General features: G+C 38.0%; 1 protein-coding gene across 2 annotated transcripts in view; it reads left to right on the top strand.

The window, feature by feature from the left end:
* PDSS2 (decaprenyl diphosphate synthase subunit 2) overlaps window positions 1–16,337 on the top strand; it is a 261,793-nt gene that overhangs the window by 205,493 nt on the left and 39,963 nt on the right. For both annotated transcript variants that reach the window (XM_047859026.1, XM_047859027.1), the window contains exons 5-6: window positions 12,808–12,981; window positions 14,184–14,315. In XM_047859026.1, the coding sequence (XP_047714982.1) occupies window positions 12,808–12,981; window positions 14,184–14,315 (306 nt within the window). The remainder of the gene's footprint in view (window positions 1–12,807; window positions 12,982–14,183; window positions 14,316–16,337) is intronic.

Genomic DNA, 16,337 nt, shown 5'->3' with positions numbered 1-16,337 from the left:
ATCTATCTTGGAGAATGTTCCATGTGCACTCGAGAAGAAAGGATATTCTGTTGCTTTGGGATGCAGAGTTCTAAATATATCTGTCAAGTCCATCTGATCCAATGTATCATTCAGGGCCCTTGTTTCTTTTTTGACTGTGTGTCTAGATGATCTATCCATTATTGTAAATGGGGTGTTAAAGTCCCCTGCAATTACCACATTCTTATCAATAAGGTTGCTTATGTTTGTGCGTAATTGTTTTATATATTTGGGGGCTCCCGTATTTGGCGCATAGACATTTATAATTGTTAGCTCTTCCTGATGGGTAGACCCTGTAATTATTATATAATGCCCTTCTTCATCTCTTGTTACAGCCTTTAATTTAAAGTCTAGTTTGTCTAAGTATGGCTACTCCAGCTTTCTTTTGACTTCCAGTAGCATGATAAATAGTTACCCATCCCCTCACTTTCAATCTGAAGATGTCCTCAGGTATAAAATGAGTCTCTTGTAGACAGCAAATAGATGGGTCTTGTTTTTTTATCCATTCTGATACCCTATGTCTTTTGGTTGGCGCATTTGGTCCATTTACATTCATTGTTATTATAGAAAGATATGGGTTTAGACTCATTGTGATGTCTGTAGGTTTCATGCTTGTAACAATGTCTCTGGTACTTTGTCTCACAGGATCCCCCTTAGGATCTCTTGTAGGGCTGGTTTAGTGGTGATGAATTCCTTCAGTTTTTGTTTGTTTGGGAAGACCTTTATCTCTCCTTCTATTCTAAATGACAGACTTGCTGGATAAAGGATTCTCGGCTGCATATTTTTTCTGTTCATCACATTGAAGATTTCCTGCCATTCCTTTCTGGCCTGCCAAGTTTCAGTAGAGAGATCCATCACTAGTCTTATCGGTCTCCCTTTATATGTTAAAGCACGTTTATCCCTAGCTGCTTTCAGAATTTTTTCTTTATCCTTGTATTTTGCCAGTTTCACTATGATATGTCATGCAGAAGATAGATTCAAGTTACGTCTGAAGGGAGTTCTCTGTGCCTCTTGGATTTCAATGGAGTTTGAGCTCCATGTTGGGCATAGAGCTTCCTTTAAAAAAAAAAAAAAAGGTGTGGGGGGGTGCCTGGGTGGATTAGTCCGTTAAGTGCCTGGCTTCAGCTCAGGTCATGATCTCACGGTTTGTGAGTTCGACCCCCACATTGGGCCCTGTGCTGACAGCTCAGAACCTGGAGCCTGCTTTGGATTCTGTGTCTCCCACTCTCTCTCTGCCCCTCCCCTGTTTGCACTCTGTTTCTCTCTCTCAAAAATAAATAAACATTAAAAAAATTTTTTTAAGTGTTTTCCATTTTAAGAGAAGGAGAAGGAGGAGAAGAACCTTTCTTTAAAACAACTTGGCAGTGGGGCGCCTGGGTGGCGCAGTTGGTTGAGCGTCCGACTTCAGCCAGGTCACGATCTCACGGTCCTTGAGTTCGAGCCCCGTGTCGGGCTCTGGGCCGATGGCTCAGAGCCTGGAGCCTGTTTCTGATTCTGTGTTTCCCTCTCTCTCTGCCCCTCCCCCGTTCATGCTCTGTCTCTCTCTGTCCCAAAAATAAATAAACGTTGAAAAAAAAAAATTTAAAACAACTTGGCAGAAAGTTTGTAGAGACTTTAAAATATTCCGACCCACAAATTTTAATCATAGACTCCATCTGTAGTAGCCAGCCTCCAAGATAGCTTCCAGTGAACCCACCTCCTGATACTCTTGTGTAATTCCTTTCTATACTGTCCTAGGTTGGTCTGTGTGATAAACAGCATACAGTTGATATGATGACCTGTCACTTTCAAGATCAGGGAAGATTGTAAAGCTTTCTCTTGAATGTATTCTCACTGTCTCTCACTCTTTTGTATTACTTAGTCTAGGGGAAGCCAGTGGCCATGTCAGGTGAGCAGCCCTGTGGAGTGGCTGATGTGGCAAGCAATTAACAACTACTAGCAAAAGCCACCTTAGTAAGTTTGGGAGTGGAGTCTCCAGCTCCTTTATATTGCTCTAGCCCCAGCTATCAGCTTGAGTGTAACCTCATGACAAACCCTGAGCCAGAACCAGCCAGCTAAGTCATTCCTGGACTCCTGACCCTCAGAAACTATAAGATAATAAATGTCTACTGTTTTAAGATGCTGTGTTGTGGGATCATTTGTTATATGGCAACAGATAACTAATACACTATCCTAAGAAAATTTTGTCCTAAAATGTTTTAGTAGTTTGCTAATGTTGGCATGTGTAGACTTCATATAGCATGAACATTTTTCATTAAGGGATGAATTCGTTGGAATGCTTTCAGCTGCAAAAAATGGAAAATCCAATTAAATAGTTACAAAAGTAAGGTAATAGATTTTACTCTAACCAAACATGCCAAGGTAGTCAGGCATCAAGCAGCTAACGTGACAGCTCCATCATATCAAGGTTTACCGTCTCTCTGCTCTGCCTCCTTGTGTCCTATTCATTATCAGGCTGGTGGCAATTTGGGTGTGTCTGTCCAAGACAGAGTACATCCAGAGGAAACAGTTGCAAATTCCAACTGGGTCTCTTTCTAGGAGCCTCCTCCTAGACTTCCCTCTGTACTATATGTATCTCATTACCTAGAATTAGCCCACATGCCCCTTCCTAAATTAATCATTGGCAAGTGTTCCCTGAAAGGGAAATATATGCAAAATGACCTCCGAGGCAAGAGGAGCTATTAGACCAAAGAAGAAGGCAGACAAGTTCAGTTTGACGAGAAATGGCTTATTAAGGGGACTTATGGACAGAAGCATGTCTAGGGCAGCAGCAAGATACAACCCCACCTCCCTTGAGACCTATTTTTATAGCCTAGGGGCTGGAAGTACATACTAGGGAACCACCAAGAAGAGAATGTTTAAGAATAGGTATGTGTTGGGGCGCCTGGGTGGCTCAGTCAGTTAATCATCTGACTTCCGCTCAGGTCATGATCTCGTGGCTTGTGGGTTCGAGCCCCACGTCAGGCTCTGTGCTGACAGCTCAGAGCCTGGAGCCTACTTTGGATTCTGTGTTTCCCTCTCTCTCTCTCTCTGCCCCTCCCACACTCATGCTCTGTTTCTCTCTCTCTCTCTGAAAAATAAACATTTAAAAAAAAAAAAGTAGGTGTGTGTCATAGTCATATCTCCAGGAAAGATCAAAGGTGTTATACCCTGAGAGCATACTTAAGAGTGTGGTTATTAAAAAAAAAAAAAAAAAAAAAAAGGAAAGAATGTGGGAAGAGAAGGGGGCTGTCTGTACTCAAGAAGTTCAGGTCCTAGAACCATCATCATGGCCAATTTGTCCAAAATGGCATTAGTCTGTTCACATATCAGACCAGTGAGTACCTGAACAAAATTAGGTCTTGTTAGTCAGAAGGGAGAGGGGAGTGGATCCTGGGTGAGCAACATCTTGTCCACAGTAGGGAGCTATCTTGTTTCACTTTTTGAACAGCTCATCTTGTTCTTGCCTCTCAGTCTCCACTAGCTACCACTTTAGTTCATCTGCTCACCTACAATAGAGCACTTCACCCTTTAATGGATCTTCAGTTATTACCCCTCCTTTCTAAACTGCTTCTGAAGCAACCCATCTAAATTGCACATATAATCATATCATTTCCCGCTAAAAACAGTTTTCTAGCACCTAAATGATAAGATCCAAACCTCTAGGTCTCTTACCTTCCTGACTAGTCTCTTCCTTCTTCACCTACCTCTCCCACTGTATGCTTCAACAATATGGAACTAATATTGATGCCCCAAAGTCATCCTCTACCTAATTCCAGTTTATTATTCAGAACCTAACTCAACTCTAACTATCCCCCCCACTGAAGCCTTCTTTAATCTTTCTCAACAGAAGGGTTCACTCCCTTCTCTCTACTATAAGCATAGCTCCCTTTGCACATACCCAACTACTTTCCGTTTACTGTGTTTCTCCCCTGCTGAACTTCTAATGGTCGAGAAGTAATGCCTGACTAATGTTCAGATCCACAGTGCTTGGCATGTAGTAAGCACACAGAAAAATCAGGTAACTGCATTTACTGCGCATTTGCATGGGACGCCAAACACTAGCATAGGCTGTGCATTTCAGAGCAGGCCACATTTCCCCTTGGTGCCGTCCAGTCTGTCCATCTTGAAGAATTATTCAGTATTCCCTACTGCCCCTACTGTACAACCCATCTGAAGACTATCTGCTGCCCTCTAGCTGTTCAGAGCTTCCCCCTTCCCAAGGATGCCACCTGCTGAAGGATTTGTGCTGTAAAATAGTCTTCCCTCCTCCATCCCTTTTCAGCTTGGTCATCCCCATGTATCTCAGCAATAAGTGACTAGCAGGAAGGGCAGGAAGGGACTACCTGGCTCTAAACCAAAGAATTCTCAATTTTTAAATTCCCTAGTAACCCTTCTCTCTAATTTCTAAATAAAGTTTTAGTAGCTTTTTATTCTATAGAAGTATTCTTTAAAAAATAGGATTCAGTTATACACATGTATCAGATCTTACTAGTTTCTCTCCCATGATGTACATAGATATAAAGCTTCCAAGATACCTACTTTACTCTTTCCCATGTGATTGGATTTTAAATCTGAGCAAATTATTTCATCCTGTTAGATGAGTCTGTTAAAATATTATATATATTTTTTCCTCCCTAGGGATTCCGGAAAAAATACTTGTGATGCCTACTGTTTCTAATCTCATTACTCATCTTATGCTCTAGACTCTTGGATTTCTCCAATGGGTATTATTACAAGACTTAATTTTAATTTATAGGTTGAAAATACTTTTTTGATAGATAAAACATGTCATTCATTCTTAAATACAGCCTACTTTTCCAACTATAAAAGATTTTGCGTGTATTTCTTTTATGTATTAAGCAAAATAGAATCCTCTCACTGTATGTCTGAGACCTATCTCTGCCTAGTCTCTGACTAGTGTCTGATTTGGGTCAAAATACAGTCTTCAAACCTCCTTACCTTTTAAATGGGAATAATAATAGGGTTTTTGAGAGCTAACAGTGAATGTGAAAATGCCATCACTTAGCTAGTTCCCAGGAAATAACTAGATTTCATTCTCTCCCTGCTTCATTCTTAGCTCTAAATTTAGAGGGTCTTTACTAAAAATTTCCTGAGCTTATTTTATTTATTTATTTATTTTTTTTAAATAAGGCTGGTAAACTGTTTTGTCTCTTGTTTTACTTCTCGAGATAGCTGAAAACAGCAACTCAAAGCAAACATTTAAAATAGTGAGATGTGGCATTAGAGGGATCTGGTCTTTCACTAAACCCAAATTTATGCTGCATTTATAAAGATAGTGGCTCAGAGTATTTATCAGAAGTAGGAAGCATGAAAAATAGGATATTTGCATTCTTTCTTTAAAGTGCTTTTATCTCGACAGATAGCCAGTGTCTGAATCTCCCCAACTCTTCTTTTCTGATAATGTGAAAGGTGGGAGTTTGACTTGGCAAGTTCTAGTTGGGGCTTTGTCATTTTCCTGCGTCAGTTAATGTGCTTTTGTTCTGTGGCCACGGACCAGACCTTTAACCCCAACCAGCCACTTTATAAATACACTTTGGTCTCCTGTGAATATTTATGTACCAATGTATTACTTTCATCAGGAAAGCAACTCAAAGCACGCCCCCAGACAATTCAGTTAGCAGAACAACATATTATCTCTGAGCAAAACCACCAGCGCCACTATCTCAGGCAAACATCTTCTTGCAGGCTTCAGTTTTGTGTACGTGTGTTACTGAACCTGCCTTGCTTGAGCAAAAAGGTCATGTGACAGTGAATAAGAGACCTGCATTTTTTAAATTATTGTACTTTTGTCTGACAGTCATTCGATAGGCATGTCGGCATATATTACCTTTATGGAAAAAAGGAAATCCCATCAATAGTAAATATTCATTCACTGTATCTTCCTTTTATAGATAATAAATCTTCAGTAAAAACTGCACATATGTAAGTTGATGCTATAAGAATATCTAAATCTCATTTACTCTGACTACATTCATTCATTTCACACCAATTCTATATCTCTGATGTGTGAAGATGCTGATTTGAAAGTGGTTATCAAACCAGTTTCTTGGTATTTTATAATTGTACATTTATTTTTCCTTTGTAATAGAGCATGCTCTCTTAATATATACGTGGCAAGCTGATGGAAATGAATGGAGGGATTTGTTTCATTTGTAACCAAGTTCACAATATATAATAATTTAATGTTCATGGAATTAATATCCTGATTAACTTAGAAACAGATTAACTTATGCCCTTATTAACTTTGGTAGTAGATTTCTAGGGACTATAAATTAATTGTTTTCTTGGTTTTCTGAATTTTCTAATTTTTTTTCAGTGATCAGATATCACTTGCATAATTTAAAATGTAGAAATAATAATAAAATGTCTTAATCACAATAAGGAAAATATAATGAGCCAAACTGAATCTTTTATTGGAAATCCTGCAAAAATTATTCTGAAATAGAATTACATTGGTTTGTCTATATGTTTATATCCATATATAGATATATTTATCCATGCCATCCCTGGACTGTGAGCTTTTTGAGGACAGACTTTTTTTTTTTTTCCTTTTTTTTAGTATATTTATTTTTTGAGAGAGAGAGTAGGGGAAGGGCAGAGAAAAAGGAAGAGAGAGAATCCCAACTGGGCTCCATACTGTCAGCACAGAGCCCCATGAGGGGCTCGAACCCACAAACCACAAGACCATGACCTAAGCTGAAATCAAGAGTCAGATGCACAACCAACTGAGCCACCCAGGCACCCCTCATAAGTTTTTTTTTAATAACAATTTAAGTATGAGAGCAAGAAATGTAAAATATTACTCATTCATTATTTTCTTTTTTAAGAACTTTATTGAGCTGTACTTTACATATCATAAAATCAACCCATGTCTAGCCTAAAATTCAGTGATTTTTTAGAAACTGTATCAAGTTGTGCAACCATTACCATGAATCAGTTTTAGAACATTTTCACACATACCCTCATAAAGTCCCTCATACCCATTTACAGCTCCCACCCCCAGCCAAGGCAACCACTAATCCACATTTCATGTAAGTGGAGTCGTACAATATGTGGCCATTTGTGCCTGTCTTCTGTCGCTTAGCTTCATGTTTCTGAGGTTCATCTACTATACAGCATCTGTCAGTAGTTGCTTCTTTTGTTGCTGAATAGCATTCTTATATGAATATATCTCTCATTTGCTTTTAAAATTTTTTTAGGGGCACCTGGTGGCTCAGTCAGTTGAGCATCTGACTCTTGATTTCAGCTCAGGTCATGATCCCAGGGTCATGGGATTGAACCCCATGGCAGACGCCATGTTGAGCGTGGAGCCTGAGTAAGACACTCTCTCTCCCTCCGTCTGCCCCTCTTCCCCACTCACACACTCGCTCTCTCTCTCTAAAATAAATAAGTAAGTAAGTAAATAAATAAATAAATAAATAAATATAACAATTTTTTAAAGAACATATAAATAATAAATGCAACAGACAAACATGATTCTATTCATTTAGTGAACATTTTTTGGAGATTAAATATGGCCTAAGTGATTAAAAATATACAAAGATGCCTAAGACAGGGTCCAACCTAATCAAGAAAAGACAAATAAGCATACAATTCAGAAAGAATAAGTGCTATATTGTAGTATAAGTAAAGTAACATTAGTCTAAAGAGAAAAGTATTTGTGGGAGTATTTGGCAATGTTTCTTATAAGTGATATTTGAATGGGATATGTTCAATTTAATAAGCAGGGGATAGGAGGAGATGATATTCTTTTTGAAGGGAATAATATTTTTAAATTCACACAAGTGTGAAAGTGTATATTTTGTTCAAGAAACAGCAGATTGTTCTGTGCTGGAATGCAGGCCTCAAGGGGATATTTTGGGTAGGAGATGGGGCTAGAAGTATTGCTTGGTACCAAAAAGGACCTTGCCTTAAATGTTATGCTGAAGTTCATCTTGATTCTGTGAGCGGCAGTAAGGCATTCAAGGAGAATTATTTCAATTCCTTATTATTTCCAAATAGGACAGAGGAAGGTGGAAATGAGAGAAAGATACCAAAAGAAAGATAAAGATTCAGCAAATATTTTTATTGCACACCTAATGTACTACATTGAATACTGATGATTCAGCAGAGGGCAAGACAAAGAAAGTCCTTACTTTCATGTAGCCAACATCCTAGTGAAAGGGGTAGGCAGTTAAACCATTAAACCAACACCTATGTGAAAAGTTGAGTAGTATCAAAGAAAAAATATTTAAAGCAGAGTAAGGAGATAGGAAATGATGGGGTGGGAGGTAGACTATTAAAGATGGGTTGAAACTTGAGCAGAGACCCCAAAGTAATGAGGACCTGAGCCCTGCAAACATCTGGGGAGAGTGCTTGACTGAAAATAGCAAGTTCAGCGGCCTCAGAAGAGCAGGCCTGCAGTGTTAGAGAAACAGCACAAAGGTCAATGTAACCTGCCTGATTTAAGTTGTAAAAGGATCACCCTCGCAGCTGGGTGAACAATAGATTGCAAACTTGTGTGTATTTCATTTCACATGTGCATGGGCTTATATGTAGAATTAATTCCCGGAAGTAGGATTTCTGGGTCACAGGGCAAATACATTTGTAATTTTCATGGATAAATTGTGAAATTTCCATCCAGTCTCCACTTCCACTAGCCATGCTCAAGACTCCTGTTTCTTCACAGCCTCACCAACACTTAGTAAAGTTTTGTAGAGGTGGGAATTTTCTTTAATAGCCAGAAGACCCAAAATCAAGATGTTGGTAAGGTTATTTTCCTTGGGAAGGCTCTAGGAGACATCCATGTCGTTGTCTTTTCTAATTTCCGCCTTCATTCCTCAGCTCTTGACCCCAGCCTCCCTATTCCAGTTCGGGAGCTTAACATCTTTCAACCCCTCTCTCCTCTGTCATCATATCTCCTGTCTGACCCCAGACCCTGCTGCTTTCCTCTTAGAAAGGTCCTTGTGATTACCTTATGCCCACCCGGTTAATTTGGGATAATCCCTCCATCTCAACATCCTAATTCAGTCACGTCTGCAGAATCCCTTTTGCCATGTTAAGGTAACATTTGGAAAGAGGGGGTGTGGGGGACACAGACATTATTAGCCTACCACAGGGTGATTGCCAGTTGTCTGTGATAGAAAATGCAAATACTGGGGCTCCTGGGTGGTTCAGTCGGTTGGGCGTCTGACTTCGGCTCAGGTCATGATCTCAAGGTTTGTGAGTTTGAGCCCCACTTCGAGCTCTGTGCTGACAGCTCAGAGCCTGGAGCCTGCTTCGGATTCTGGGTCTCCCCCTCTCTCTGCCCCTCCCCTGTCCATGCTCTGTCTCTCTCTATCTCTCCATAATGAATAAACTTTAAAAAAAATTTTTTTTTTAAGACAATGCAAATACTTTGGGGCCCCTGGGTGGTTCAGTCTGTTAAGCATGTGACTCTTGGTTTTAGCTCAGGTCATGATCTCCCGATTTGTGAGGTCTAGCCCCAAGTTGGGCTCTGTGCTGACAGCACAGATCCTGCTTGGTATTCTCTCTCTCTCTCTCTCTCTCTCTCTCTCCCTCCCTCCCTCCCTCCCCACACACATGTGTTCTCTCTGTCTCAAAGTAAATGAACTTTAAAAAATTTTTTTTCATCTTTTAAAAAAAAGGAAATGCAAATACTTTTCCTCCTTGTCCTTTGTCTTCTAACATTGCTTACGGTTTTGTGGTTGTTTTGCTTTTGCTTTTGCCATTTGGAGTTTATCCTGATAAATGGTGTAAATGCAGATATGTCTATTGTTTGTTTGTTTGTTTGTTTCCAGATAGCTATTTGGTTGTAGCAGCACCATTTACTGAAAAGTCCAACTTTTCCTACAAGTTAGTAAATGTTTGTATATAGTTTGATTTCTGGACTTTCTTTTTGGTCCAATTGTCTTTCTGTCTAAAAAGTACACATTCTTTTAAATTACTAAGGCTTTATAGTATAATACGTGGTATCTTTATAGTTATAATATCTGGTAGGGCTGGACATCTATCAGTGTCCCCATCTACCCCCCAACCCTCCCCCAACCATACACATGGCTATTCTTGTTCATGGTTTTCCTGCCTACTTTTATTATGTTTGTTCCATGTGAACTTTAGAGTCAGCTTCCCTGGTTTCAGGAGGAAAGAAAGGTCTTTTTAGTTTAATTGGAGTAAACTTTATGAGGTTGGACTATACCGTCTTTAAATATGATATGTTTTTATATTCTTTAAGGTAACTTGTGTTCCTTCACTAGTATTTTAGCAATTCATTCGTATCAGTTTTTCACATTTCTGAGTTTATTCCCAGCTCTTTAATCTTTCTTTTCATTGGATATAATGGAAGAAAAGATCCTATTTATAATACTTTCTGATTACTTTTTATGCATGAAAGTTATGGTTAATACATTTATCCTATTAACTATAAGTTTTGTGTGTATATATACGTATGTGTGTGTATATATATATATGCTGCTACTTTATTGAATTAACTTCTTGTTTATAGTAGTTTGTAGTTAAGTCTCCTAGCTTTTCCCAGTATACAATTACATTGTCTTCAAACAGCGATAGTTAAAAGCTTCCTTTCTAATATTTATCCATTTCTTCTTTTCTTGCCTCTTCCTTTACACTGTTAAATAACAGTGGTGTGCATCTCTCTTATTCCTGACTTTATTAGGAAACACTCATGTTCCTTCATAAAGTATTTGCAGACTTTGGGGCTGACACACATACACACACATATGCACACATACACACACATCATATTAAAGAAATATACATCTGTTCCTCTTTTATTTAGGTTTTTTTTCCCATCAAGAATAGGAGTTGAATTTTGTCAAATGCTCATTTAGTTTGTATGGAGAGATAATATGGTTTCTATCTTCAGTTTATTAATATGGTATGTTAACTTTGCACATTTAAAAATACATTCTCAAATTTCCAAAATTAAATATGTTGTGATTCATACCTAATGTTTTATAATGCACTTTATTCACTGTTTCTCCCTTGGATGGCCTTTTATTATTACACAATGTTATGTTGCACATTTGTAACTCTTGCCACAAGTGGAACTTTCTCTTTGTTTAAAGGCACAATAAATAAAATAAAGCTGACAATTTGATCTGACCAGTGGGTGGAAGGTTCCCTTCTGGATCTGAGCTGACCTTTTCATGATCCCGTTTTATTATTATTTTTTATATTTGTCCTCAAATAATGATGGAAAGAGAAGGATTATGGTATGGGTGGCAGGAAGTAAAGTGTTTTAGTTAATCCTTCTGGATGGGTTCTAGTTAGTTTGAAGTTTCAAAGAAATACCGTAAATGAACATTGTTTTATATACTTTGTTCATCATTTTTGTCCTCAGAGAGCCCACTGCCTAGGGCAGCCACTAGCTCCTTGTACCTGCTGAGTACTTGAGACGTGGCTAGTGATGTGTTGTAAGTGTAAAATACACACTGGTTTTGAAAATTTAGCATAAAAAATATAAAATATCTCAATAATTTTAAAACATTTTTTTAAAGTGTTTATTTATTTTTGAGAGAGACAGGGTGTGAGCAGGAGAGGGGCAGAGAGAGGGGGAGACACAGAATCTGAATCTCTGAGCTGTCAGCACAGAGTCTGACACAGGGCTTGAACCCACAGACTGTTAGACCATGACCTAAGCCAAAGTCAGACACTTAACCAACTGAGCCACACAGGTGCCGCTATAATATCTCAATAATTTTATATGTTGAAATAATATTTTGGATATATTAGGATAGATAAAATGTCAGTAAGATTAATTTCACCTATTTCTTTTCACTTTTTAATGTAACTACTAGCAAATTTTATTTTATTTTACCCTTTTTAAAAGTTTATTTATTTATTTATTTTGAGAAAGAGAGTGTGTGCATATGCACACACTTGCAAGTGGGGGTATGGATAGAGAGAGAGAGAGAGGGAGAGAGAGAGAGAGAGAAAGAGAGAGAGAGAGAGAGAGAGAGAGAGAGAGAGAGAGGGATCCCAAGCAGGCTCCACATCCAGCACAGAGCCTGATGCAGGGCCAATCCCACAAACCATGAGATCATGACTTGAGCTGAAATCAAGAGCTGGGCACCCAAAATGAGCCACCTAGGCTCCCCACTACTAGCTAATCTTAAATTACATATGCAGCTTACATTATATTTTTAATGGACATCACTGGTCTAGAGGTAGTAGGTATGTGTGAACTTATAAATACTACAATGGTTTTCATAATTTAAAAAGATGAAAGTAAATAAACTACGCTTATATATACTCCCTTTTCTCCTTGTTTCTCCTTATAGGAATAAACTTGGATGATAATATAATCTAATCATACTCCGTTACAATGGGTTACCTCCTCTGTGATTTTTTTTATTGAACTGTTTCTAAGAGAATGCAGTTTCTTCATTACGCCCTTGACATTTCCACATAAGTTAAAGGTAACAGGCATCTTGTGTTTTGGCATAGCAGCACTCAAGAGCTCACGTGAATATAGAAGGGAGTTAGTTTGGAGGTCCAAGTTTCTAACTTTTCTTTATCCTACATAAATTGTAATAGAAGTTTCCTAGTTCAAAATAAAATTTGCTTCTGCATTTCTGTCATCTTTCCCGCCATTACCCCAAAACAACAGTTCCCACCCCTTAGTTCTCTGTAGGTAGAGCCAACGTTCTGCATCTTTTAGTTCTGTCTTGTGGCAATAGCCTGAGTGTTTTGAGGACTTCATTTCTTAACTCTTATATTCTTCAAAAACCAAAACAATTACTCCTAAAACGTTTTTTTAAATCCTGGCTTTGTCGCGTTTTTTAGGAAAATCATATCACAGAAGATATTGGAATATCAACTTGGAAGGAACAGACTTTTCTCTCCCATGGTGCCTTATTAGCAAAGAGCTGCCAGGCTGCAATGGAATTAGCAAAGCATGATGCTGACGTTCAGGATACGGCATTTCAGTATGGGAAGCACATGGCCATGAGTCATAAGGTATTTGCACATTTTTTCTTTTTCCAGTGCTTAAATAGCTAAAATGATACATAAGAAACCGCCTGCCATTTAATAAGCTGCTTTTATATCTCAAAAAAAAAAATGTTTATTGTGTGTTTAAAATCTGTCAGTCATAGATGGTGATTGTTATGTAATATAAACAGTGTGAGTGGTGAGTACTGTGTAATTTTGATAGAAAGCTACAGCTGACTTAAACCATATTTGTGATGTTTGTCTTTTCTTACCACCTGAAAGGGTTCTTGAGAGAACTCTTACAAATTATTAAATAACCTGTAATGTTGCCCTTTACAGAATGGGAGATCATTTGCGTTTTTGTTACAGTTCCCTTAAAGTTCCCTTATGTAAAACAAATTGTGGAAATTTAATGAAATTTAAAAATATACTGAGTAAAATCGAAAGCCTTAATTCTAATACTTGGTCCTTTTGAATGGGCATACTGAAATATAAAAAGTCTTGAGGTTAGCTGTTATATTGTTGCCTCTGTACATATGTAACTTAAAGATTCCATTTAATATATATTTCTTAGATGTTACTTAAATAGCTCATAAGAGAGGAGAAAATAGATATATACGTTATATATATACGTGCATGTATATATATGTATGTAATATCTCCAGATGAGTTTTTATATATTTTATTAAATCTTAAATTTTATTAAACAATTATGTTCATTAAAACTTTATTTAAATTCTTGTTTTTTGGGGCGCCTGGGTGGCTCAGTCAGTTAAGTGTCTGACTTCAGCTCAGGTCACGATCTCGCAGTCCGTGAGTTCGAGTCCCACGTCGCACTCTGGGCTGATGGCTCAGAGCCTGGAGCCTGCTTCCGATTCTGTGTCTCCCTCTCTCTCTGCCCCTCCCCTATTCATGCTCTGTCTCTCTCTGTCTCAAAAATAAATAAAAACGTTAAAAAATTTTTTTAAAAATTCTTGTTTTTAATTTAAAGAGTAAAAGCAAAGTCTGCTGCCAAATAGAAAAGGAGTATGTCAGGAAAAAATTATCTTAAAGAATTTTAAAGATTGCTGTTAATCATATGAACTGTTCTTTTGCTTAGTAAAGTTCATCTAAAAGCTGTATTCCTTAAGCTTCATTTTCCCTGCATTAACTAGTGCTTTCTGAAAGGACTAAAACATAGTAGTGTGTATGCATCTTACTGATTTAACTCTTTTGACTACTCCTCCTAGATAAATTCTGACCTCCAGCCTTTTATTAAGGAAAAGACCAGTGACTCCATAACTTTTAATCTCAACTCAGCTCCTGTGGTCTTACATCAGGAGTTTCTTGGAAGAGACTTGTGGATTAAGCAGATCAGAGAGGTAAAATGAAATTATTCCTATTTTGGGCATCAGTAGAGTAGTATTTAGTTGATTTTAGAATATAATTCGTATTTCATGATGATCTAAGATTATAGAACAGCCATATAAGAGCATTTTCATATAACAGGTAAAATTCTTTGTAATCCACATTTTTAAAAGGCAAATGTTAGTTAAAACTTAGAGATTGAACTGCTGTTATTATCTGAGTTCTTAGAATACTGCAACACAAAACTAGTGCCTGTGGTGGATGCTAATTAACTCAGATAATTTTTTTTTTTCTAAAGGCTTTCAAAAATTGGGCTATGGTAATAGCACCACCCTTTAACTGACGGCAATTTCCCATCTGCAGACTCTAGCACAAGCTGCAGAATTCCAGAAGCTCCGTCTGTCAGCTCATTGGGTTATTTTAAAACAAACTTGGACCCTGAATACTCAGATTCTGAGGTATTACCAAAGGAAAAAAAAAAAAAGCATGGTGAAGTGGGAGGGGTACAGAGGCTTAAATTGGGTGAATTTCTTACTTTTTTGCAGGAAAGAAGGTATAAAAGATGAAAGGGAACTTTTTTGCTTTTCTTTTAATCCAAAAACTCTGGAATGATAAATTCTTGCCCTTTTACCCAAAGCCTCATTGAATTTATTTAACTTTGTGGTTCTAATCGATTGGGTTAATGTGAGACAAGAGAAAGTAGGCAGAGCTGAGGGCAGGGACAGCTGCCATACTTAAAGCAAAGAGAGCCTAAGTCATATCTGCATTTGGAATGGTAAGATTTTCCCTCTCTTAACCCTCTTCCCTCACTGGCTTTCAAAATGCCATCAGCCAGCTTCACATCCCTCATATTCACCTGATAGAAGATGAGAGGATTCCTTTTTGGGCAAGAAAATATAAAAATATGAAAGCAGAATTTTTATAAATTAGAAGAACAGAAGATACAAATGAGAAAATCTCCCAGAAAGTTGAACAGAAAGTCAATAGAAGATAGAAAAGATGAGAAAATTTTGAGAACCAATTCAACAGATCCTATATACTCTTAGGAGTCCCGAAGAGAGAAAACTGAAAATGGAGTTAAGAAAATTAACAGCAACAAAAACTTGTAAAGAGAGGCGCCTGGGCGGCTTAGTCAGGCGTTCAACTCTTGGTTTTGGCTCAGGTCATGGTCTCACAGTTCGTGGGTTGAAACCCTGTGTCAGGCTCTGCGCTGGCAGTGCAGCCTGCTTGGGATTCTTTCTCTCTCCCTGTCTCTCTCTCTAAAAATAAATAAACTTTAAAAAAAAATTGTAAAGAAAAGAAAAATCCTGAGAATTGAAGGACCTAAATTTCCAAGTTGAAATGGGACTCTAAATAATCACATCATTATCACATCTTGAAACAATGGGGATAAAAAGAGACCCTAATACTTCCAGGAAGAGAAAGAAAAACCTACATACAAAGGATCGAGACTCAGAAAGGCCTCTCAGTAGTGGCATTGAAAGCTTCAGGACAATGGACTAACATCTTCAACATTCAAAGAGAAAATTGTTGCCAACTTAGACTTTTGTGACTGTCACATTATCAAGTGTGATGTTAAATAAAGACAATTTAAAACGGAAACACAAGGTCTCAAAAAACTGACTTCCCAAGCATCTTTTCTCAAGGGATGTATTTCAGGTGCTGTGTTTTATTAAGATAAAGAAGTAACCAAGAGAGAGAAAGACATGGAATCTAGGAACTAGGGGATCAGACATAGGCATGAGGCAGTGGGAATTCCAGGGATAGCATGAAAGGAAGCATAATAAACAATAATAATGCCAACAATAAGAGCACTTACAATGTGTCAAGCACTCTTCTAATGAGGAAACTGAGGCACAGAGAAATCAGCTTGTGCAGAATCACACAGCAAGCAGTAGATCCAGGATTTAAACCCAGGCAGCCTGGCTCCAGGGCCCACATCCTTAAGTTATAAGTAACATGCTACACTTTCTCATCCAAGCAAGTCCTAGGCTGGTGGCTATGTATCCAGTCCAGTTTGGGACAAGAGGACAGAG

This window comes from Prionailurus viverrinus, chromosome B2, assembly GCF_022837055.1.
Source record: "Prionailurus viverrinus isolate Anna chromosome B2, UM_Priviv_1.0, whole genome shotgun sequence".
NCBI lineage: Eukaryota > Metazoa > Chordata > Mammalia > Carnivora > Felidae > Prionailurus > Prionailurus viverrinus.
Note: the sequence above shows the minus strand (reverse complement) of the source record. Positions and strands in the feature narration are given on the sequence as shown.